The sequence below is a fragment of the Opisthorchis viverrini genome (assembly GCF_000715545.1).
Source record: "Opisthorchis viverrini unplaced genomic scaffold opera_v5_393, whole genome shotgun sequence".
Lineage (NCBI taxonomy): Eukaryota > Metazoa > Platyhelminthes > Trematoda > Opisthorchiida > Opisthorchiidae > Opisthorchis > Opisthorchis viverrini.
In genome coordinates, this window is record NW_008752053.1 from 61,400 (window position 1) to 88,809 (window position 27,410).

The following is a 27,410-nucleotide window of genomic DNA, read 5'->3' on the forward strand; positions in this document are numbered from 1 at the left end:
GAGCGAATGACTACAAATCAGTATTATCTGCAAATGAATGAACCACATCCACAGACACTCAAGCTAGCCACATGCAGTATAGGGTTATACGAAGGAAAATCAATAGAAACTCGGAGACGTGGTTCGCCGGATGGGCTCGGAGAAGAGCGGACTTTCATCAACCACATAATCGATTGCGACTCTAATATGAGTCAACAGCTAGTTTTATAATGAACAGATGTAACAGAAGTAACAGCCTGGAACTGAAAATATAGAGGACACGTCCTGAAATGGGCAATCTCAGAAACTGGAGTCATTCTCTTATCCACTCTTCTAGCGTAAACGTGAAGCTTCGATCAACTGAACAACACTTCATTTGCAGTCACCCATTCAGAATTTGCATCTGAAGCGTAAGTTAGAGGCCTCTGTGGTATTCGGGGAAAGGAATCACCGAAATTCTACAGAAAACTTTAAATGGTGATTCACAGAATACAAGAACAGTTCTGTGGTGATTTGTACCACCAAGGTTCGATCAAGGTTAAATTTCCTACAATCTTTATTTATAACCTGAAGCTTAAAGCACAGGTTATAGTGATTAAAATAGCACCACGTAAAACGAGGACCTCTTGGAGTCGGAATAAGCTGGGAAACTGTAAACTGGGGAATTACATGGATTGACTTCTAGTGATCATACAGTTTCTCACAGAATAAATCTCATGTTTTCTTCAGTTCAAGTTTAGACAACAAAAATTAGTTCCGGTTTCTTCACCGGATTATGCTTTACATGCACGCAAATACATTTCTGTGCCTTCATCAAGAACCAGTTGGCTGGTACAGTGATGTACCTAGTAGGTTAGGTCACATGACCATAACAGGAAGTGCATGAGGCCAACAAGGCAGATTTACGATTGTGTCAGTTGGATTTTTGGAGGAATAGGATCAACTTGGCACCAACAAGACTAACCAGGGGGGTCCTACACTGCCCCACAGAGATGTTGTTTTGACGATGGAATAGCGAAGTGAACATCGTAATGCTGACTCCTTGGAATGTACTTTCGGCATAGGAACACACCACCGGTAGAGACGAGGAAGATCTGAACTAGTCAGGCTGAGGTTTCAGCTGGAGAGTGGCAGTGGGATAGAAGCTTCAGCAAAGTTTGGAGGAAAGTCCAGTGATGCCTTTCCAGTCATTGATTGCCATCGCTAGATTTATCGACAGTCGTCTTGACGTCTTTTTCGTTCACTCAGTTGTAAAAATTGACATTAACTTGCACAGGTTCAACCACGTGGTCATTCTACTACACATGTATACAGGAGGCGTGGTACACCACTGGTGGAGCAATAAACAGGCACATTGAGATTGATCCTGCCTACCAGCCTCTGAGGACAAAGGAAACCCAGAACCACAGAACCCAAGGCCGAACAAGGACTGAAAGAAGAAATCAATAGAACAGCAGGCTACTAAAAATAGGAGGCACGCCACAAACCAACAGAGAAGCCGACCACGACGCAATACAGATCAAGAACGGGCCAATCATAATCCAGGTTACAACGCAAAGGCTGCTCTTTGTAGACTATATAAACGCAGGCACGAAGAGAGGAACTACCCAACCAACAGCGCACTGAAGATGTCTCCTCGAATGGTGACGAAACGTTTGCAAACCAATTGCCAAGCTCGGCGAACAGATCAACAGCCACCTGATCAATTACCAACCAATGTACTCGAACTACCAATATTCCAACACATTACCAACATGTATACAGTATTCTGGTGGCCTGTGCGTCAATGTTTTGAAATTCTCGATTATCCCGCTAAGTTCACACATCTATTCAACTTATTGCGCTACAATTACGCATGGGTTGCGTTGCAGCTGTCTTGTGAACAAGGAATCATCGGAAAATAATTGAATTTGGATGCAAACCAACACTGGAATTTAGATATCTGAACACAACACAATAAGTTCATTTGGTCAGATGAGAACTACCACGAATTAGAACGGTGAATTCTGGATAGGTCGGATCAAAGTTTTACCGTCCGAGGCACACTTCCAAGAACGCACTTTGGCCCTTCAATATCATGGAGGTTTTCAGGTTCTCACTTACTCTGTTAGATGACATAAAGCTAGTCACTTCATGTTTTGAGATCACTGCTCATTGATTGTCATAGGTTGTATGTAGCTGGACAGGTGCTACGGAGATACAACCTTGGAAAATTCTGAGATTGTGTTAGTCTACTCAAGCTTCATCGACTCCGATCCGTATAAGATTGGCATCAGAGCTCAGATTATACCATTGCTGGTAAAAACTAAGTGTTGTTTTCACCCTTAGCGAAGCAGATGCATGCAATCTACTTTAGATCACGTTTGTCGGTAACATTACTAAAACATGAACCCAACAGGAACAAACGCAAGGAGAAGCGGGACAACAACCTGGGACGAGTGTTTCGGGCATGCGATGTGGATCATTTGTTGTTGTTTTGGCACTATAGAGTCAAAAACCAGCTACACATTCACATCCATGTAGGTAATCCCAACCAACTTTTCGTGAACACCACTATGCATGCCTATATGCGTGATTTGGCGAATAGTGTAGTTGATAGACCAGTTGTTATTTGTGTGTCCGGCGGTGATGTTCAGTTAGTCAGTACTTTGCACTCCGTTTTTTGATAGTGACCTCACAAAACACTGGCCTTTTCTACTGGTACATTATTCTTTATCTTTGTTTCATGTTTCGCAAAAGGCTTACCAGTAAATGTGCCGTGACACCGTTGGACTCACGCAAAATACAACAAATGACAGCACAAACCTGAAGTGGCCTCTGTGCAACGTATTCAGTTTAAGAATGTCACAAAACAGAGAACCAGCTTGTTTTCAGTTTAATCTCCCTTTATGGCCTAACTATTGTGCAAATGAGAGCATTTGGTGAACCACGCTCAATATGAGTTGCCTGACGCAACTCAGAGACAGCGCCTACCTGAAGAGCTCAAAGGAGGACGGAACCGGCCGTGAGCTTTCGAAGGGTTTTCAGTAAACGTGTAAGTAGTATCCCTTCGAAAGAATATAGCATTATTTACTCTGCCAGTACAGACATGGATTTTTTGTAATCTATCCCTCCGGACAATGATGTAAGATTCGTCTGAAATGCTCATTTTTCTTTCGTTGGTGGGTTACTGTCAATCAGACTGTTACAGAGATGCACCCTTTATGAATTCATTACTTTCAGCAACTTCGGAAGAAAGCCCAACCCAACTAAATTTAGCCCTTACGGATCGTTGCTTCATATCACTAAGAGTGTCCAAAGGGTACAAATTTGTGAACCTTATTTCATAAAAACGCTCAAATAAACACCCCAGTTCGTCGACTGGACACGATTCTTGCTAACCGATATCCAATAATATGATGGTGTGTGACATGTCACTCTAATGTCAACGAAAGAAGAACAGTCGCTGCCAGCTTCTCTACAAGTTCATCCAGGGATTTCTAGTCTGATTTCCTTACACTTTCGAGAAGATAAGCTTTCTACGATATGTGGAATCTCTCAGTTATTGTACACACCCACTGATTTGCGGAATAGCGAAATAAGCGGATGTGTCCAGTGGTACCGTCGTTCCAAATGTTTATTTAAAACCGCTTATTACCTGGTAAAGCGTAGTAAAGGGACCTACACGAATGATGATGAGACGTTTGCAAGCTAACAGTCAAGCTCGCATAGTACATCAGGGGATCAAACGCACTCAATTTGCCAACGTTTCGGTAAACTTAAATCATTTGCTTTCAACTTTTTTCACTTTATTTTACAGTGAGTCCTACCTGGAATTCAATAACAAACATATTTGACTAGGTGTGAGTCTGGTGTGAAGCATTCCGGGGTAGCATTGATGGTTGAATCACAGTGAGCAGGGGTTGTCAGAGGTTGAAGAGTAGACATCATCAAGATCATCATCACCATTTTTATTAGCTTTAAGAACCGCTTACTTGTCGTACAGTGGTTGTAACCGCCTCCTTCATCGATGATTTAGGGATATAGAGTAGACAGCTGCGCGTTGGAGGCGGGAGCTGATAAATAGGTACGTAAATACAGGTCTGAGAAACTTCAGTTGTTCAGATTACGAGAACTTCAGGCTCATTTGTGCACATTGTTCTCAGGAGACGATTTTTCCCTCTTTCAAGCCGCTTATAATCACCCTGGATAGTGATGACGATGACACAGCTGGGATCTTGTAGCAGCCGAATACCATTTTGAATAAAGGGACTGTCCATGTAATATATTCTCTCTCACTGGTTATATGTGCACTGTTGAGAAAAATTCTCATATACTGATAGTTACTCAAGGGTGATCCACAATATTGCAGTAGAGAGTGACTAGGAAAAGCAGGAGAACAAGTCATTGTGACTTGAGTTCCCTCACTAAAGGGCTTGCTCCAAGGGAACAGACATACACAGAATGATGGATTTTACCTTATAGACCAGTAAAAGTTATGCCATATCATCCGCTGAGAGATCAACTGGCTTTTTCAACAAGACAATATTTCAGGAATGTCTGAGTATGTTAATTTATTAAACTGTTTGAAAAAGTTCATCATATATTACAAAACAGAGAGAACATCTTCCTGGATTGAAGACTCTACCTGTTGGACTTTCCGATCGAACACAAATTCAAAGTGATGGTGATCGACCGATTAACAAAACTAAGGCACGTGATAACAAATAAAGGACAAATTTTGGTGTCGAAGAACCGGCCTGGATAGTGAGTCTAAAGATTCACAAGACACTCCATCTTCCGTATAACAAGTGTACCTTTTATCTAGCTGTATAAAAATATGTGCTCGTGTTTATTAGTCTGTCCATTTTTGACAACTGGGATCTGTTTAATTCAGGAGCCCTCACTTGCTGCTTATAAAGTTCCGCCTGGATCGCGATACTGCGTTCAAACGTTAATGAGCACTGCTGGTTTGATAATATGTCAGTATGACTTTTTCAGTAATTGAAAAGCAATTTCACGGAAAGCGATCGGTATCAAATTTAACCAGTCGTATTTCCGCTATTCAGTGATTGCCTGCCAGTTGATCTGATTTTATCCGTTCTCACGTCTGCGTTCTTAATAGTAACGACTTCGACATTAATCCCTAGAGAGAATAAGCGTTCCAATATTTGTCCCTGCATTCTGCCAATCCTGATTGGCCACACTTTTCCGCTTACAAAATGTATTACTGCTCAAAGCGACGAGCGCGTTAGTTAAGTGTGAAATTTGAAAGAACTCCGGCGTTTATGAAACAGCTGCCGCACGACCTTCTTTCTAGAAGCAAGTCCGACAAAGGAATGGTTGTTTAAGTAGAAAGACGCAGAAGAACAATTACAAAGTCATAACTCCGGTTGTTATACGGGTGGTCGTTCTGAGCAGAAAATAACCTACGTTGGCTTCCACATAAATACTTCCAGAATACCTTGGGCGACTGAGCAGTCCCTTAAATGAAACAAACCTCACCAGCATTGTTTGAGATTATTTGGAATTCCTGGGAACTGAGCATAGAAATATTACCAGAGGCTGGTAGGCAGATATAGTTTATAGGTTAATGTAACTAAACTGAAAGAGCATGGCATTTAGAAGAATGAATGTGCAGCGTTGTAGCTTGTGATGCCTGTGGATGATATCAGTCTAGCAAAACTGTGAGTCTTTCAGCTGTGTGTCAGGCATTTTAAGGAATGTACATAATGGAATTTGTTTGCGCATCCAGAAGAATTCTTACACGCTGACTAAGTATTTTAATCTGGTGCGCAGCGTGAAAATGTGCCTCACACTCCAGTTCAGCTGTCAATACTGTGTGCTACACAAATTGCTAAACGTTTTGCAAAAGTTAAACTTCTGTAGTTCTAAAGTTTTTGTCTCACCTGCCAACCAAAAGGAACTTAAGACCTCCTACAAAAAATATACGACACTGAATGCCAAGAATATCGTGACTTCGTATCTATGTGTCTCCCAAATGTAAACGGATCATGTACTTGTTTGGTCTGTTCTAGATAAACATTCTTCAAGAACACCTCAGTGATGGCAATACAAGGAAACGATAACTGTCTATTTTAGGATAGTCTGCGTGACAGCCGGACCAGAAATGGTCCAGTTTATGAGATTATCTATCCCGAATTATGCGCACAGGAAGAATAATAAATAGACCAAAAGACCCTCCTGGAGTCAAAATTTATCATTTCTTCAAGGAACCAGACGAAATGTCCCCCTAAGCCAGCGTCTTGCGTTCTGCACACTATGACTATGATATGGTATTTTCGGCTCTCGGATTTTATGTAAGGCTGGTGGTTTGCTTGCCCAGTGAGTTTATATCAGTGATTTCACATCCAGGAAAAAGAATATCAAACCACAGTGACCAGGGAAGTACACTGAACGACTGTATAAGGGCAAGATCTCACAGATTACAGCACTAGGTATGGGTGTAAAAAATCTTGTTTGCTTGTTAGTTGAGGTCCATAAAATACCAAGCAAACTCTTGTGGCATCAGCAAACTCAGAATACCGATTATTTTATGGGAAGACTCAACAGTTCCATCTCTGTATCAATAAAAACTAGCCCACACAATCATTAAAATGATTAATGCGCATTGTTTCAGAAACTTCGACCGAAAATTAATTCATAACCCCTTAGCAGCAAGCATACTTGATAGTCAAAGCATGCCGCCTTACCGAAATCTCATGGGGGAGACGTCACCATGTTGTAGGTCAATATACGGTCCTTGTTGAAAAACTGATGTGGAGAACCAGGAGTGGTCTCACCACGTTGGTTCTTAAAGAGTGAAAGACATTACTCATATTTGTTCTTTCTTCCAAATCGCTCATTCCCAAAGCCCGAACTTTTCTCTGCATTCCTCATAAGTTACAAGGGTATGTCCCGTTTATAGCTTGCTCAGTTTCCATTATCATCTAAACAGAGATTTCTCTGTAATTTAGGTATACGTATGGAAAATTATTTATCCTAACAAACTAACCTACATGGATGCTTGACACTCATTTTCATGTTCACCTAACGGCAGCTTAGCTCGATAACATCCAGTTATGCTGGCATTCGGTTGGTAGAGAGAAAGGTTGCTCCACGGGATTTGGTGGATACCAGCCAATAATGGCTCACAGACTTTGTTGAAGCCGCTGTAGCAAACTGTCAGGGCTTAACAACGCTGTTGATGCAAATGTCTCCTGCAAAAATTGTCAGTGCTTACTCACCATATATTGCAACCTGATTCTTCGGTCAAACTAAGTGATCACCACTTATTCCTCCATCCTCTATCAACTCACTGATTGACTGATTTGGCTGTCTCAAAATCTATTCCGCGATCGACTGTGTTGCGAGCGATTAAATCAGCACTAGGTACTTTCGGTGCTTGTCACGTCGCTGTTCTTGGTTCATACCCTTTTTTTCAATCGTAGACTTATTCTTTGACTCAATGGATATTTCATTTATCAAACTTGTTTTCTTTTGAGCTCATCGATGGCACGAAGTTTACAGGTTGACAATCTGAACTGAATGTATTACAATTATGTGTTACAAGCCTGGGTCAGCTTATCAGCAGTCGCGCAGGAAATTAACTAAACACACGCAGTAAAAATGAATCGGATTGCTTGCGCACTTCTGTGTCGTTTTTGTTCGTTGTGGGTATCATAGCTTATGTGGGTTGACATACGGTGCTACGGTGCTCTGACCCAAACAGGGGTACGTTTATTGCCCTCCACCAAACTTTTTGGCTCAAAAGCCTAATCGCAGGGCAACGGTGTTTGAGGGGAAATGCAAGTGCACTACTACCTTAAGGGACAGGTCAACATGCAAATTCCAACCCTCAACCTGGAGGGACAGGAGACTGTTGATCAGATTTCTAGCCATTGACCAGCCTGGAATGAGAGAACCAGCGAGTGTTACACGGAAAATCCTAGTATAGCTCAGTGGGTCACGGAGGCACACAGATCGTCACACTACATTGAGGACCAGACTCTCCGCGACAGAACTGAGGTAATCACGAGGGGATCAGCATGACTACAGTCATAACGAGCTTCTTAGCCTCAGTTCTTCGTCACCTCATGATGGCTCGTAAAACACTGACTGGAGCAGCAGTTCCGGTCTTATATGGGTTGCTTTGGGAGAATCACCGCGACTTTGTACGTGGAAATGTCCCACAATTTTAGTATTCCTGAATTTCCAAAGGCGCATTCGTCTCGATCGACCGGTATGTTCTCCTCAACACGCTTGTCCAGTGAGAAATATTCCGAAATTTTGTGAACACAATGATTTTTTTGTACTCTGAGACTTCCAGGCATATGAAAGCCCTCTAAAAGTTCACGCACACAAAGTAGTGTGCGTCAATGACGTCAACTCTCTACATTCCTATTTAGTTTAGTGATCGACGAGATAATGAGACAAACAGTAAAAGGTCTTCGAAATCCTGATATTCAAATAGCTACTGACAAACATCTTGTTGATCTAGAATATGCAGACGCCGTCATTCTCGTCTTCGAAGAGAAGGCACATATTTTTTTGGTGAACCGACATGAACTAGACATCCAGTTATTAAAAACGCCACTTGCAGTCCAAGGACAGACACTCGAAATGGTGGAACATTTTACTTATCTTGGAAGCTGCATTAACTCCGGTTGTAGTGAGGCAGACGGGGTCAATGCACGAAACAACAACAAATTCGAGACACCTCATTTTGAGGCACCTATGGCATCATTGCGGGAGGTGTGTGTCGGGCTACAGTATGGACTGTTTTTTGTATAGTTGTGAGACTTGACCTACGCGAGCGGCGGAACTGAAGCGTCTCCAGGTGTTTGACAACTATTGTCTCACCTTATTTGATTCGTTCTCGTAAGTATTGGAGATCAGACGGAACGTTTTGCTCAAAAATGTGTTGAAAACTCTTCACCAGGCCATGACCGGTTTCGTCGTTTTTAGTTATCAACAAACTGACGCAGTGCCCGACTTTCTATTGTCATATCTCAAACTGAATTGGACATTATAGGTAATTAGAAGGCAATTATGAGAAAATATTTGGTTGTGCAATAAGAACATTCATTTAAGACTTCGTCCACCATCAGCAGATGTATCGTGCATACCTAACCGTCGTTCGTCAAAGCGAATACCCTACCCAATCACGGAAGCAGAGAGGTGGCCAGCGCTTAACTTTTAAAAGAGATTGCAAAGGTCTGGGTGCTGTCGGCGTAACTCGCCTTTCAGGATGGAGAGTGCCCGGCTAAATACGCTGCAAGATACGGCTGATAGTCAATATCAGTAGTATTCCTCTTGTCAGTTGTCATCCAGACTGCCTGAATGAGCGTTTGGAGGTGTATGTACATCACGATTATTGTAATAGGCTAGTAGCAGGACCCTTCACTACTTGGTTTTATTCTTCTCTTCAGAACTGAGGTTTCCAAACAAATCGTGGTTTCACGGTTGCAACACATTAGTCTTGAGAATCGATGTTATGCTCTCGATGATGATGATGATGATGATTATGATTTGAATTGGACATCAAAATCCTCGCAATCAATCCCTAAGTTAGCTTCGTTTTGCAACAGCTACTGGAAGAGTCTTTAAGAAATGCTCTTGTGTGCTGTGGTGCCTAGGAAACTTTGACTGAACGAGTTCACTATGCCAGGTGGGTTTTGGAGCTGTTTGTCTGAAAGAAACCCTGCCGGAAACGCAAAATGGGCAATCAGCGTTCGGATAAACTTGACTCCACTTGACCTCAGAATAGTGCAGTCACGAAGCTACTAATCACTCTCACGGATAATTTAATATAGAGTTTTCCCTACATTATCTTCAGCGTATCTGGTCGAATAAATTTGAGATTTTAGAATTATTGTTCGAATGATTGATCATACTCTTCATTTTACTGAAGTGCTAAATATATGTCGTAAGTGCACTAAAGTGTCTCAGTTAAGTTGGATTATGACGACCAAAACACAATGCCGCTATTTGCCGTCATTTAGAAAGTGATCGATTCGGATCGATTTCGCATTACCACAAAATTCGATGATCGAATTAGCAGACAGCATATCTAAATATACGGGACTGCCGTCGCACCCAAAGACAAAGAAACTTTCCGTGCGAGAAAATTATCCACCGGAAACTATACACGCTACGCACAGATTACCGCTTCAAGTGAGAATCATTGGTAAAATAACACATGCTAATTGCAGTTATGTGACTAAATTCCAAACCGTTGGTCATTATTTGAATGTTCAAACGCATCAATCCAAGTGTAATATTGTGCCAATCGCTATCTGAGCATGCTTTATTTGGCAGAAATTTCAGATGAAATTGGTGCGGCACAAAACGACATATAGAGCCTTATCACAAGTTATAGCGCCTTTCAAAATACAGTTCGAATTCTTTTTAAAATAATATTTTTGGAGGTTTCTGCCATAAAAGCCAAATGGTAGCAAATCTTTTGTACCCTATATCGCTGTTTCACGTGCCGCATCGGAGGAACCCAGAACAAATGCTATCGACCTAAATTTTTGATTCCGAAAACTGCAAACCTCATTGATTGATCCTGCTTTCGGCGAGCATGTTGCTACTAGAACACCTGAATTACAAAGTTATAGTCAGATATCTGTGCTCAAAGAAGACAAGACCCTAAATGAAAACTTGTAACCTAAATATAGACCCAATTATTAAATCCAAACCTTTCTACTGTTTTTCAATCCCGGAACCTAATCGTTTAGTCTGAGAAATGTAGCCAGTGTTATCGGATATTTCACCGAAATGGAAAAAAACTAGCTAAAGACTGTTGCTCGAGTTTTGTGCCCCCATTTGCTGTGGGCCGCGATATGGTCAAGCCCACATTTCTTCTGGCACGTAAACGTTGTTCCGCGGAGGTTGTTCAGAGATTTTTAAGCAGCGGTCTATTCTCAGCACAATGAGCAGGAAATTGTCTGCATAACGTTGTTTCTTACACCATACTAGGATGGTACGTGGATCGAGGCTGACTCTTAGAAAGGCTGTAATTCGACCAACTTAACAACCTAGTCCGCGTTGCAATAGCCTATCATTCCTAAACAGATGAAAAAATAGCCGAATAAAAAACATTTTCCAGTATTAGTGAAGAAAATGTTGTGAATGCGTGTCTGATTAACTCATATAACAATGCACATTTCGTCATGTAAGCTAACTTAAACTGTGCTGCTGACGCTAATGCAAACTACGCCGAAAAGCTGAGAGGTACGTTACAGCTTCTTCGTCCTTATTTGAAATAATCAGTAGTGCGCATCCCACCGAATTCCAGAGAGTTTCTAAAACCATGAATCCAGGTTAGTGGTTTGAACAGTTGACTGGTCGTCCACGAGCATTGTTATCGACCCGCACGTAGACGGGATATGGCATAACTTATATTTTAACCAAAGAATCCATATCTTGCGTTGATTGTGATTAATGTATGCCTGGGACTTTCAAGCTTCCGGCTCCATTTCAAGAATTAGATACTTGCTTTCGTGTCTGCGTTGCTTTCACTTTGGCACAAGAAACACAAGGGTTTTAGTAAACTATGCACATGAATATTGGCGTGTTTTCACCACACGTCGATCATTTTTTACCAAACAGAAGTTTCTACAGTTTCAAATTACAGTCAGCTGTTCAAAAATGTTCATCCTCTGTTAAACCCAAGTCATGAACTGCTGTTGATCGACAGATGTTCTAGCAAGGACCTGCAATTTTTACTTTGGCCATTTGCAAAGTAAACGCTACTCATTTTGACAGTTTATTTACATTCATTCGGATAGTAGCCAATAACTACCCTTAACTGTTTGCGCTCCAAAATGATTTCAAATGTCAACTTAATACCTCTCGCTACAGCATTCTAGCTCGCTTTATTGGTTGACAGGTCTTTAAAAATCGTCTATTCTATTTAGTACTGGGTACGACCCGTGTGAAGATATGGTAAATAGCATTCCTTGCACGAAGTTTGATAGTTGGTGTAACAAGACCAAGACCTCCGAAGGCTGAGTCCATTTGATGTCGAATGCGGTGATTTCCCTGCACTAAAGCATGTACTAATGGGCACATTCCATCCTATAGTTCATGTCCGTTTTGTCCCAGGTTGTTTCAGACTAATGCTCCATTGTCCCTGAGAGAGTCCAGTTGCAGTGGTTGATCGCAGGTTTACTTTTGGTTGAACTGAGGACTTTTCATCATCTGGTCAGGACACTGACCAGAACACTGATACTAGGCGAAAGCTTCTGTGTACAAGTTCTCTCCAGGATCTGTTTTTCAGTCATTTGGCCAACGAAGATTCCGCTCCTCTAGGAATTAAAGGCCTTCTGTTTTGCTACTCAGACTCTTGGTCTTTGGACAGAACATGTATCGGTATGAAACGAATTAGACGTCAAATCTTGCTTGACCTCGAAGTTTACCGGTTGTGAACACTCCTCTCCAAAGGGGTGAATAAGAAACGCCATTGCCAAAGTCCTTTAAGCCTTTGTCCTACTCATAATACTTATCCACATTAATATTTTGGCCAGAAAACGGTTTGTTCTGTTATAAGAGAAACTGATGTTCAGCTACGCTACTTCGTGGGTTATGCTATTAGACCAACAGCTGCCTTTCTACGTCAAATCTATTCACGGTTTACTACTCGCGCTCAGTGTAATGTCAAAGCAGATATTGTATGCTGTCACAATTGAGTGAAGTCCACTCACTGGGCAATGCTTGATTCACATGTCCCGAATATAAGTAGCATTCTGAATTTACTTCAGAACACGTATGTCCGAATATTTCTGAAAACGTCCATTTTATTTTACCAATACTACTACTACTACTACCAATTTGTTAATTAGTTAATACAGTGTATCATAAGTTCTATACACTGGTGAATACCAACTGACTTTGTGACAGGAAGGAGTTCATTAATGCTGATGGACCATTTGGGGCAAACAAAAGTCTAACAAACAATCACGTTTAGCCGTCTATCACAAACAGCCATCTTCACGTCATCAAACCGAATTCGGGAGTTGATCGAAATGCCCTCGCTATCAGGTATTATCTGTGTAATAGTTACGGTGTTTCTTTCCCAAATCTTCTCGCTAACAGATTTGGGTGTCCTCGGTTTAGTCACACACTTCAAGTTATAGCACTAAATGTTGTCTGGTAAATTCAACGGCGCTGGTCGCACATAAATTCCTAACGGATGACTAACCAGGTCATGTGACATTGGGCTGTAAACATACGCAAGGAGACAAAGCCTGGAGAAGGCGATAACGTCATTGTATTGATGAGCCCCTCATGGTAACATCTACCTAAGTCTGAAGTGTAGAACAATACACAGGTCGTTTTATCAAAAATAAGAACAGTTTACAGCTTTGTGGACGAACAACACATCCTAGCAAGATATCGGTCTAATAGGATACACTAGACTATATCCGGTGAAGTATTCAGCCAGATTGGTCGTTTGGTGCAAACGAACCGTGTGAACCGAATCGACAACAAAATAGACTGGTTTCCGTGCTAGATTGCTCGTCAGGTGTCCAATAAATGAACGAAACACTGTACAGCGTTGTTCCGTCCCGACAGAGTCTGAGTTTTTCACAGTCGTGCAACTCATCACGATGTGGATTTTGCTACATGGATGATCAGTCAGAATTAAATGACAATTTATTCACATGTTCGGTTAACATTTGGATGATCACTGTGTTTTTAGGTGGCTTTTAATGTATGGGTGTTTGCTCTACTAATATATTGTGCGCACAATCATAAGCTTTAGGTTTTATCTGAATATAAGCAACAGGCTTCCGCAACCTTATGAGTAGTGTAATCCACGTGAACACATATGGCTTTGTTGTAAACTGACCAAAAGGATTACGTTGTCTGTGTTTCTTTCCAGAATTTCCGATAAAATTTATCCGGGCCTTGGCCGCTGCAGACAACCAGAATGTTTCAAGATAGGTGCAAAATTCTAATAGAGGGTGCCCAACTATAGTATCATGATAGTTCTGAAATGTATTGATTACGATCGTAGGAATGCATGTTTTGTACGTTCCTTACTGGATTTAAGATTCCAAGGTGGTCTTTTATGTTTTGCAGCTAACAAGGAACTGGAAGCCTGTCGCCTAACAACGTTACCCTTGCTTATCATTTCGAAGTGAGATCTTTTGTTGCGCATGGGATCATCGGCCTGTGACTGACGGAAATTTACTCTGTAGAAGTATGCACCGGATGTCCACTTTGCACGCTGCCCGTTTACTCTCCGCCTCAATATAAACGCAATCAATTTCAGTTTTGGAACTGTGGATGCTTCAAAGCAGGGAATGATCACGAATGACCAGAATAATCTGATGTACAGGATACCTCACTAGTCTGTTTTATTCTTTCGATCTTAAACGAACATAGGGTAACCTGGTCACTTCCTAATTCTCTTGATGCACTGTTGTGTAACTCCATGTTTTACTATTGTGGCAATCCGTGTCGTGTGCTCAGTCACACACTTTGTCCAATTAAAATAAATTTTACGTTGAAAAATTGGAAACACCTCGTTTCAGCTGGACAGTCCCTGAATAACACACTGTATCGAGTCAGCGTGACTTCCCGTCATACCGGCCAATCGGTGGCTGTATCAACATCGCCAAGTTGTTATAGCTTAATTGTTTATGTGCCTATTATGATTCACAGAGCTAAAGGAGTAAAAATGGGCATTTCTGGCATTGAATTTGTTGATCACAGAGGGACTTTCTGGTCTAGGATCAACCAACCCAATCACTACAGCTGCAGAAATTCAAAAAGTCTTTTTTACTTTGCTCGGAACTATTACTTCAGGGTTAAAATTTTGAAAACCTCGTCACTATTCCTAAGATCGATTCCTTGATTAAACTGTTGTTAGAAAAATTTTCTCCTCAGGATCAATCGGCTCGCTAGAAAACAGCTGAGAAATACATCGTGGGTAACACTAATATTCGATTCTCTAACGAAAGTAATATGGATCTCAGGACCAAACACGACCTGAGATTTTGTCAATCAGTTTGGATCACAAGTTACATTTTTCAAGGTCGGTTGAAAACATGAAAGTAATCAAGATATTGGACTTAACCTTCAGGTAAAGCTAACTGATCGAAATGATTGACATGCTTCCGTATTAGAGACAATGTCCTCACTGCTCCGCCGCTGAGTAGATCGGATTAAAAAAATGTTTACGTCAAACAAAGCTAGCTTCTGCCCAAACAGTACAGAATTCACCGGAAAGCTTTAATTCCTTTGTAGTGTGTTTCTAGAAAAGCAGGTAAAAACACGGGATACGATGTTAGAACGGTTCCAGTCAAAATGCTTTTTGTGATGGTTCTCTTGGAGTGAATACTCTAAGTGTCCTGTTTCCGTTCATCTGTCGGGTAAGTTACAACAGGAACTCTTGCCAGTTCAGTTGTAAAACCCTTTTGGTGCCGAGCTGCTGTGCATTCCAAAAGAAGCACGATGGCTCAGATATTGCTAGATTGCCCAATCATAGACAGGATTAGTCAAGATTCAGAGGTCGGGTTCGAACATCAGACCATCTAGCAGGTAAGTTCGCGCCTTAACCATTGAGTCTTCTCGGACTGTCAAACTTTTCTACTTGGCACGGGTATGTATGATAGATTGGAGAAAAATTTGGTTTCTCCTTTTCTTGAATAATTTCACCTGTAAATGGGGAGGATACTCTCCAAAAATGTGCGATGCAATGAAACGGACGAAAGTCAAATGAGGCTATTCAGTGAAGTCCCATGGGAAAGTGAAAAGTGAGAAGTTAGTTGAGAACGACGAAGATTGTTTGTAATTTCATTCCGTTCAGCTACTGGTACAGTGCTTCAGTATCATGAAGTGTATTTAATAAAAGAAAGGCAAGTGTATTCAGCATCGTTTGCTGTAGGCTCAGTTTGTCTTTCAGCCTTAAACCAGACCGACAGTTAGTCTACTCATAAGGTTTCGTGATTTGTGGACTCATAATAATATCATGCTGTGCTCGATGAGGTGGAAAGTACTGGGAGTTGTTTCTTACTTGTTGTCATCAACCCACCTTGAGAATGTCGTTCAAAATTAAACAAGCAACCTTCCAAGTGAAAACCAAACACCACCATCCCGGTAGCGATTTGACAGCAATTGAAGACACTTATACAGTATATAGTGTCATCCAGGATACCGACGAGCATTTCGTTTTAAGTAACATAGTATTGATCATCTCCCGGATGGACGGTATTTCTTAATGATGTGTGCTTCCGCAGGGAAATCGCAGGGAAAAGGTTAAACACTATATTGCTGTTTTATTGCTACCACGCTATTTGTGAAAATGCACACGGTCAGCTCCAGCACTATGTTCCACTCGGATGTATGTTACACGTTCAAACTAAGTTGAAGCAAGTTTCTAATCTTAAATCTTGAGCCCAATTGCCAGACGGAGCGCTTTGAACTAACACACCAGTCCGAGTGCACTCTCTAATTCCGATCTTTAGAACGTATAAAATCAAGTCAGCTGTACGCCTTAGACGATCCCTCCAACCCAAAGTATCATGTGTTCACCCCGCTCACTCCATGCAACATGAGATGGAAGCTTACCGTAGTCACCGCATGAACATATTGGCCACAGAGTGAGGTTTGACCAACTTTCAAAACCGTACCTAGTTTGATAACGTCCACCCCAATCCTGCGCGGCACTAAAGCATGCACCTATCACTTGGTTCCATCATATTAGTTTGTTGACATAGAAATTACTGCGCATTCAGATTCTGAAGCTTGATGTGGGAAAGTGCAGCGATTTGGTTTAGCGTGAAAAGTCTACAGTAAATCTTATTAAAAAGATCGATTCAAGCTTACGAATTTCGAGATGGCTCAAGTGGTTGGGGGCACGAATTTACTGACCGGAAGTTTCGTGGTTCGAACCCGACCTCTGCCTCTCAACTTCCCCTGTCTTGGGCAACCCTCGTGCTTCCTTCGGGTTGCATGGCAGCTAGGCATCGGAAGGGTGCTACAGCTGGACGATTTTTATTGCATTCTATGGTACATGTAATACTGAAAAGTACATATAGGGTGGCAGCTAGGGAAGGGTGCTACAGCTGGACGATTTTTATTGCATTCTATGGTACACGTAATACTGAAAAGTACATATAGGGTCTGGCAAGACAAGACTGCAGTACTCATTCGTTGAATAGGTCAGGTGTAACAAAGGGCCTAGTTTTCATTTCAACTCGTCGCACAATTCCGCTGCCAACTTTTGAGTGTATTGCAGTGTTTGAATAAACTGTAGCGTAGTTCTAATAACCATTCAACGGAAGGGAATTGAATTTCATCCTGTAAGTGAAGCCAAGACACGCTGAAAAATCGAGAAGCACAGTACAGCAGTTTCCTTATTTTGGGAACCATCAACAGTGTCCGTTTCACGAAACATCAGATAATCTCCAGCGGGTTGTTATTGAAGGAGCCAATCAAATTGTGACCACGTGATATGGATCCCGTGACTGTCTAAGTAATAGTTCATCACACTGTTGATCAGCCACTCCTGGCTGAAGGGTTAATGTTTAAACTATTTGCCTGGGGGGTCGCGGGTTCTAGACTCTGGAGGTTCGTGGGATGCTCTAAGCTGATGGTTTCCAGTGAGGATGATACAGCTGAAGAGTGGCTCCCGGCTTTTCAGCATAGATAGGCTTCTCTATTATATTTCCTAAATCACTTCACACCACTGACAAACCAGACTGGACGTCGACGGAATTTCCACCCACGTGGTACTAGCTAATATAGCGTGTACAATGTACAACTACCGTCCTTTGATTGCCGTATTCCAATCCACCGCCAGATTTATCTCTGGGACGCGCCACCTGCTGGAACACTAGACTGTTTTGTGAGTATTCGTTTGACAATTTTAAACAGTCTACCCTAGCACAGTCAAACTGTCCTTCATGGGCATGTCCGTCGTCTGCCTGGACAATCGGTCAGCGTCAAGTATTGCGATGATGCCTGCTGCCTGGCCTCCAGGTGGCAGTACAACACTCATTTTACTATTACTTCCTCGGTTATAAGCAGACGCTACTGCAGCTGACAGCAGCTGTTTAATCCTTTTGGTGCTGCTGCTTCACCACGATGCGCTCTCCTTCAAACTGATTTTACAGAACACAGAAGCACTACACATCTGTTTCCTACCTGAAAACAAATTACAGCTTGGGATCGAACCACAAATGCCTGACGGATGAGCTGAGTACGAAAATGCAACAGTCGGTAGTTAACTGAAATCAATCAGCCACTTTTGGTTTTTCGCTAAAACGTTCACATGTAAAAGAGTTTTTTTCTGTGCATATCAACGCTTATATTGTCACGTGACAGGTTCTGATTCACACTCATGAATACCAGAGATGTGCATAAACTACGGGTTTGGCTTTCGTTTACGAGTTTTTCCTTATAACCACATATCCGTCCATCTCTGCGGCTACTGAAAGAATTCACCGTTGATTACATTCTTACCAAGCCTAAAGATTATTCGCCATATTCAACAAAACTGCAGGAATTTCAAATAGAAGCACCGAGTTGCACAAATATTTTACTTTTATCAGACCACCTGAGGGACAGAATCTTGAGTAACCACACAAGACAACTGAGTCGTAGAAACCTCTTCTGTCAGATTTAGATATTTTTACACCAGTAGATTTTTAAGTACTCACTGAAACAATCCAAAGGCATTCGCTTTTGCACTGGGGATAATAATCTTTACTGCAACTTTGCAGCGATTTTCACATTACCTTCTGTTACACCCGACTGGGAACTCAATGTTCAAATCGCTTCAATGCACAACAAAAGGTGGCAATTCAAATTAATTTCCAGGCCGTAGGAGAATGATAGCATACACATCAAGGGTATTATGAGTATTTCGCAGATTGAACATGACTGAGGATCTAGAAGTGTACTAGACTACCCTAACGTCCTGATAAGTGACTCTTTATTTGTTGTAACGCACACTACGAATGCGTTGTGTTGTATGCAGGAATAAGGATCCCAATAAGGAGTTGCCGGGAGGGTCTGTTCGCTTTTCGGCTCTCTGCAGTGAACACGAATTGCAGATATTGTAAATTTTGAAAGGTGTTACTAATGGGAACATCTATTAAGTTCAGCCAAAAGAATTTCCCTTTATTTTAGGATTCATAGTGAACGGTCCAGTCATGCGGCCATCAAAAAAGTATATAGACCTGACCAACAAAGGTAATTTATCGTGTGTCCACACAAATACGTGTGAGTTTAACTCTGAATGACAATAGTAGGAATAGTACGATCGATTGGCTGTTTGGCAGTTGAGAGAAGAAGACCACATACCACGACTGAGAGCAATAGTCGGTAAAGCACGTGACTGGAAATACGGTCAGCATAGGTGCCAAGTATACAAGGCAGAAACTAATGCAGCACTCGTGCGCACTTCCCCGAAACATTGCTGTTTTATTGGTCATTCTGAGTATTATTCTCCCTAGATGTGTTTATCAGAATAAGCTAATAGCCCAAAATTTCTTCAACACTGAGTTTCGCCAGATTTTCAACCGAGGATGTTTCAGAACAAACTACATTCATCCGGCATTTGTCTTTTGTACTTTTATTGCTGTTTTATTGGTCATTCTGAGTATTATTCTCCCTAGATGTGTTTATCAGAATAAGCTAATAGCCATAATTCCATATTCCATATAGGTACGCTGGATTTGGTGTAAACTATTCACTAAGTTGTGACGGCAATAAAGGGATGCTATTTCCATAGCGAATGCACTGTTAATGGCTTTTACTACGGCACGTGAACTGAACTAACTGGTGGACAGTTCAGGCAAACCGGTAGCTCGTGCTGTTGACCATGTAACATCCAACATCAGGACGGGGATAATGCGGGGAAGCGCTAAGCAAACTCAGATGTACATCACAATTAAAAAGCTTTCTTAAACAGTGGTAACCAGTGACTTACCACTCCCGAAAGTGATCGGAGTGATTGCTGGTCCAGTTCATCCCCCTGAATTTGGAATTTCCCATCAACTCTCGCAGATACAGGTGGGGGTCTTGGTGGTCGTGTTTTCACCTTTACCGTTGCAGCTGGTTTTTCTTTCCGTTTGAGGCTTTTTGAAAGATTTTCCCAAACATGTTTAACGTTCGTTCCGAAAAATCTTTCGCTTGTCCGATCGAGGGAGTCTTCCTTCTTGGTTTCCTGATGTCTAACATCTTTGCCTCGGTGAAAACTGAAGTGGAACCGTCGACGTTTCTTTTTTTGGCCATTTGCGGCTTTCTCTAAAGAGCTAGTAGATATGGATTTTTTCAAGCCAGACTCAACTTCTGGTTGTGTCTCTTGCTCCATGACCACCGGTTCTTCTGGGGGTTTTGGCAGCTCAGCTGCTATTTCTTCACCAGAAATAGGATCGATTGTTACTACCGGTAAGACCTCTTTATCCGCTTCGTCAGTTTCACGAAGTATGAGGTCTGAGTGGTCCACTTCTAGCTGTCCAGCTTGCGCTACTGCTAGTCCTTTTTGAACAGTAAAGTCTTCATCCTTTTGTTCAGTCGATACCTCCACTTCCATTCCATTCACCAAACGTTCAAATAACTTGGTGCTGATTTCATTTTGCTCTCCTTCTGGTAGCTCTGGACATACTGTGATGGTAGCCGGTGATTTCTGAGCAGCAACTACCAAGGGAACATCTACTGCGTGTTCACCTGCAGCAAACACGTGATTTTTTTCTTGTATTGGGGTATCTTGGCACAAACCCATCTGTAGTCCACGCTGAACAGGGACACCATCATCCCACTGTCCCACTGTCGAGGTCTCATCATTTGTACTCACTGGCTGTGGAGTGTCTGTCACTGGCTTCTGGTCCCCGATCTCGGCTTGGATTAGAGAGACGGCGGGAGCGTCGGAAGCCACGCCAGAAACTATATCCGAAAATTCAGATTGGTGGATTTCATCCTCGTGTTTGCCAATGTGTGAAGAGCTGTCGTTTGTCATTGATGAGCCAGCTTCCTCGTTCTGCTCCAGACCATTAGGGTTGACCTGGTCAACCTTGATTAGCTCTGCCAAATGCACCGCTGGTTCTGTTGCTTCTATCATACTGCTGTCCATTTTAGAGTTATCCTCCACTACAACCTGTGATTCTATGTGTTCCGTTTCGATTTCAGCGACCACTGGTTCAGACTCCATTTCAAAGTGGACGGGACTTATTTGCCGAGCCCTAGAGCGCACGGAAATCAGTGGACTTTTTTGTGGATCCGTTGTGTAGGTGCTGCAAAACCGTTGACAGATTAATCCACCACAAGATTGATGTGTATGTGTGTGTGGGTGTGTTGTCGACGCAATTCACCACGGCATTTAGCGTAAGATTACAGGAGAGACGTTGATTCTGACCGAAACGCAGATAACTAAGTAGTGTAGTTTGCACACAAGAACACGTGCGCAGTGGTCATGCCGCCGCACTATATTGTGCAAACACGCACAAACCGATTGCACACACACTGTGAAATGACTTTTAATGATTGCGATGCCGCCTACTAGATTCTGTTTATCGGCCAATCACAGGTCTCCAATTAGCACTCACGCACACAAGGTAAACTATCAACCAGAGCTTAGATGTCGATTAATCAATGTGTCACAGACTGCTCAAGTCACCATTACTCAAGTCCGGGTGAGAATATGCTTGGTCAAGACGCCCGTGGTCCATCTACTACGTGATTGGCCGAGACATGTAGTTGGCTGATTGGCTGGACAGATATCATGGATGGGCCATGCGTGAACAGCGGTATGCGTTGGTTGAGGGTTATACGTCTGGTAGACAGCATAAGCCAGACTGTACGGTGTGACATAATCGTTAACACACAGGGCCGGCGAAAGGTCGACTGAATGCGCACAATATAATGAACAAATTTCAATGAAAGTTTGGGTTAGCTATTTTGTCCGACACGACTAGCCGCCTAACAAAAACGACGAAATAACCGATTGGCAAGCCTTTCTGAAACAGTGACCTGTCAGTCGGTTCTTAACTTTTTCCAGTTCATCCAAAGTCTGTTCATTATAGACACCCGCTTACAACAGAAGATTACATCGCACTGAAAAACAACGTGAATCAACCGACAAGTTTTTGGCAGCTCACTCAGGTCACCAAGAGTGCAATATAGTCAAGGAAACAGTGTTTTTAGGCAACTGCTACTGAATACCCCGAAACAGGGCATACTAAATATAGTTCTAAGTGAGTCTGGAAGTTTGGTCTGACTGAGACGATGGTCATCTTTTAAAGGCTGAACCTGGGCAAGTATAGCAATAAAACAACTCTACTAATTTAGTGCTGAAGACTGTTGCGGATTAAGTGTTTTATGCTGTTCACTTAATGGATACGGTTCTGGGAAGAAAAATATTGTGTGGAATGTCATGATGGTGGAGGTAATAGGAAGTAAAATACTCGTCCACATTTGGTGACACAGAAATTTAAGTTTCGGGGGTTACATTCTGAATTATCATGCGCCACCAGCCTTGGGCTTGACAGCAGGACACAGCTTCAAAACATGGCTCCAGTCGAAAACCGACTCAGCCACGCGGTACAGAAAGTTTGTCCAAACGATAGACTTGGAAATCGACGTACATGTATGATAATTTCATCATACTTTACTCGCAGTAATGTTACCCTCCCTTTCTGCCATCTATATACCCTCGAAAACGATGGTTCCGTTGCTTCGCGTGATATTCAGATGCTTTGTCCACATTCCCATCTGTCTCCATCTCAACCTCCATTGCATACGGAAAGCATACCAGTGAGTTTTCACGAAGTTATTTACACTGCGGCTACAACTCTTTCACCATTCTAGTGAAGACGTCAACCAACGTCTGAGTCAACAACGTGCAGGCGGTTTGCTAAACATTTTTGAGACAAGGTCATAGTCGATCACCTGATGCAATTAGATACCATATATAACATAGAAGACAGCGTCAACGATATCAAGGCTGTGCATGCATACCATGTACGATTATGGATAGGTGCTCTTTCAGGCAACGGTGATTTCGGGTAGTGTTTTCAGCTGTGAGGAGCAAGGACGGACAGTCAAAACTAAATATATATGGCTTTGATGACAGGAGCAACGGAACGAAGGAGACTCAGCATTTGACGGCACACATGGCCTGACCTATCCAGAACACTGATTTCCACATTCTCCTAGCTCCATGAATCCACTGTCATGACCTCAAACTAACTATCATGGTGCTTTGAACGGTGAATGGTTAAAAAAATTTTCTCGTATATTGCACTGAAAGAAAAAAGATCTCAGCGTTGTAAGTTGTTGACACCTTGTCCTAACGGAACACATCACAGAACAGATCACATCACACAAAGTCACTGAAGACTAGTGAAGAGGCCAAAACCACTTTCGTCCATCCTGGGGAAAAGTATAACATTCAATCTGATTTAGTTGAGTCGCTCGTCAAAACCAAATTGGTGTGCAAGTGAGCGTACTTATTAGGTGGTCTACACCTTGCTTTGGTTTCGATTAACTGGAGAAATTTGTTTTTCCTCAATTCGGTCAGAAGAAATGCGGCAAATTCAGTTTGATTCCGGGACTTATTGTGGGAAGATGAATGGTAACATTATAATGAGAGTTGACTTTCTCAGTTTCGGGATCGATGGAGAAAATGACAACCAAAGATCTCTGGTGTTTAGTGGGGCATCATTTTAGAAATGACTAGCAGTTTTTAGTTAAGGCTACGCATTTATTGGGCGCATCAGTCTGCTGTGTTTTCCTAAAAAGGTTTACACAACCATGCAAATACAGTATTGATAACGGCGACTGGATGAACACCGTCCAGCATCCATTCATGCCAAACATACCTTCTGTGAGTTAGAATTTCTCCCCCTATTTTTGTTACTATAATTTCACCGCTTATTTCATTGATCCTGCAACGACTCCCAAAAGTAAAGTAACAGCTCTCATTAAGAAACGAAATGTGTTGTTAACGGGTATGAATTCTGCACGTGCTTCGCAGTTTCTGGTAATTCCATTTACTGATAGGCATTTCACCTGCTTCTTGTTTCTTTCAATTCCCCCAATGCCTTAATTTTCCTATAGTATCTGGAATCCGAAAACACTCTACACCAATCTGATCTCAGTCAGACTTATAGGATGCGTCTGTTCGAGTTGATCAGGTTTAGATGAGACTGAGTGGCTAACTGGTCAGAGTGAGCGACTAAAAATTTCCCCGAATGATTCCTTGTATCGCGGAGTAAAGGAAGAAAAAGTCAAAAGACTTTATGTTTTCCTTTTTGTAAAGCGGCACAAATAACACCCACGGCTGCGAACCAACTCTGGGATAGACCAACAGAATGGCTATGCTTTGTGGCGGCTGATGATGGCGATAGCCACATGGTGTTAGTATCCATGTTTTAGTTACCCCAAAATAGAGTCCTTTTGGGTGTGTAAAATAGGCTGCTAAAAGACGGTTTGAAGTGAAACACTCCAATTATAATAGAAAATTGCGATTGATTTTTCCACATCCGTAATCTTCCCCTTGACGTTTCGCCAAACTTAGTTTGACTAATTTGAGGTTTAGTCTGTCCACAACCAGCCACAGATGTTCTCCATCAGACAAATCTGCTGAATTGGGCACATGGTTTCAACACGTTTTAAGGACCATTTTGATCGTTGCTTTGTTCACTAGGCTGGGTAATCAAAATGTAAACGCTTCAACACTAATCCGGGTAACACCATCGGTGCATTGTTTCGATGCCAAGCAGGGCGATGAATCGACCGAAGTGCGCGAATACGCATACTTGTACTACTAATGACTTCCCATTATGACTTATGTGCATACGCATTGCCGTTAGCTTTCATTTTGATTACCTGATATCCACGTGATGTTTCCTTCCTGTTTCCCCGAATACAGTTCCAGCTTCAATACCAAAACATTGCGAATTGCCCATTGGTTGCCGAAGGTGAGTTACTTAAGCTTGGACAGATGCGACCAGAATGCTGAGGAGAGATTTTACCGACGAATGTTTTTTCTGAACTTCAACTCGTGAGCCGTGTGGAACCCAAACATTCGCTAACTTATTTTGAACATTTTAGACAGTATCGATATTCATACCCTGTGAGGAGATAAGCTTGATATGGTATGTCCGAGAAATTTATAGCTAGGTACTTCTTTCATCTTACAGCTTTTACTGCAGTGGGTAGAACATTTGCTAGCAAAGCAAGTTATTCGCTGCAAAACGCAGAACAAAATTTAAAAATTCAGCAGAGCTTTCTGGCTACTTATTTACATGCTTGCTTGATATATGCAGAGGGGGATGATTTGATAGGTAAAAAGGAAAAAGGTAAATCTGGCGGTTAATATCTGCCTGGTGAGCTTACACGAAGGGGTGAGTGCTTCAGGCTGATGAACTAATGGTTATCTTCGAAATTATACAATCGGCAGGGAAATTACGTTTGTGTCCACCAAAATACGCCGGTGACGATATCTATTCATTCATAACTCAAATCTACTGCCTCATTTATTAAAATTATAAGTCGTGAGGACTATAGAAAGATGATGAAATCCGGCAGAACTACTGTCTATTCGTTGCATTACAAAACGCATACAACACAATACACGCAACTTCCATGGAGAAACTGTCTTTTCCGAACAATTTTACAGCAATTGAGCTTCTCATAACAGTATCCATTCTCATAAAAGGTAAACTCCAAATACGTAAGCACCCTTTTTCTCCTTCCGGAATGGGTACTTGAGGCTTTTTAGTTCGAACACATCAGCCGGTTCATCCAGCAAAGATCAGTACAACTGAAAAAGCAGACAGCTTTTTTTAAAATAAAAAATGCAACAATTGCACTAAGGTCTACATGGAACTAACAACCAGGTGACTGCACACCAGAATTGGTGAGTATAAAAGGAAGATAAACAAACTGGCAAGGAATGTGGATGAATACCAAGCGCTTGTCAAAGACTCAGCGATGGCACCATGCTTTAGACATAGGACACAGAATAGGTCCGGATAATTTAGAAGTCTTGAGAAGAAGACTGAGATTCACACAACTGCGGCGAATGGCCGAGGAGGTGGGAATCACCAAGCGTCACAGCGCGGATAGAATCGAGGGTGTGGAAATGGCGAGCGTCCTTAACTAAACCGAATCAACACGTGACTGTGTGTGGTTGTTATTTCACATAGAATCAATAGCCCAACCCAATCATAGTTCCCGGAATCTCTTCAAGTTACACAGCTATCGTTGCACCGGCTCTTCTATACAAACGGACAAAAAGTGAAAACGACGTCCAAAAGGAATCTTCATCGGAACTGAACAGGAAGTACTTGACCCTTAACTGGACCCAAACCGTTGTAGGTTCTCTTGTAAGCCAGCATAACAAACAAAACCCCCAACACCAATTTGGCCTGATTAAGCTGACTGGCTCACCTTTCGCATTAAACATCGACCAAGTAACTTGGTCATTTGCCCTGACGAATTTTTTGCGTGAAAAACGAACCTTTCCCCCAGAAATCAATCTACCAATTGTTTCCAAACACTGCCGAAGACAATAGGCTCTGTGAGACACGCAAGAATACTAAGTAAACGCCCTACTCACACAACACGTTTTGAAGCTCATCGGGCAACTATTAAGAAAAGGAAATCGCCAAATAGAGTGGCAGATGCACTATAATTTGGTGATCACAGAGTATTCAGTAAATCATTTTGTTATTGAAAAACAAAGCATTTAATTTAGAAACTATTTTTCCTTTGGGGTTCTCCTGTGAATCTTATTGTGACCCATAAGATAGGATCTGACACCTGTTGTACAGATTTATGCTGATCTGTGGAGAGTACCAGTTGCATTCATGCGACACTACTGACCAGACCAGATAACCTCGTGACTCGAGTTTCTTAATTACACACTGTTGTGTGGCCCATTAAGTCGGCTGATTAGGTTTCGCAAAGCTACTACACGTATTGTTTCCGACAAATGAGGAAGAATGACGTACTTCCCAACTCAAAACAAACAACAACAACCCGCAGCATTGCTAGTCCTTAAAAATTGTGCGCCGTTACTAAATCCTCTGCTCTGGCAACACCAGACACTCGTCGATTACTCAGGCAGGCAACAATGTTGCCTAAATGTTGCCTGGATGTTCATCATAACAGTCATATTGATTTTACACAACACATCGACAGAACTGCCGAACTAGTCCAGCATTCAGTACACATAGGCATGTGGTTATGCCACAAGCATTTCTAAGTGTGCGCCGAATATGTAAACGAACAAGCTAACGAGTTCCCGTATGCGTACTACCTAAATGACTAGCCCCGGTATGCACAGGTCAGGATGGTGAGAGCATGTCTTGGCGTGGATGTTGTATCAGGCTGTTGTCAGCTGGGAGTCAGCAGTCATGCCTGCTTGGTCGATTCACAGGCATCCTGTAGTGACACGGTAGGAACGATAGGATTTCCCAGAGGGA

The 27,410-nt window shown here is 42.1% G+C and overlaps 1 protein-coding gene across 1 annotated transcript in view; it reads right to left on the reverse strand.

The window, feature by feature from the left end:
* T265_10678 (hypothetical protein) overlaps positions 1 to 21,401 on the reverse strand; it is a gene marked incomplete at both ends in the record, with an annotated part of 75,460 nt that extends 54,059 nt beyond the window's left edge. The window contains one exon of the mRNA XM_009177132.1: positions 19,910 to 21,401. Within this exon, the coding sequence (XP_009175396.1) occupies positions 19,910 to 21,130 (1,221 nt within the window). The remainder of the gene's footprint in view (positions 1 to 19,909) is intronic.
* Between the last annotated feature and the right edge of the window lie 6,009 nt (positions 21,402 to 27,410).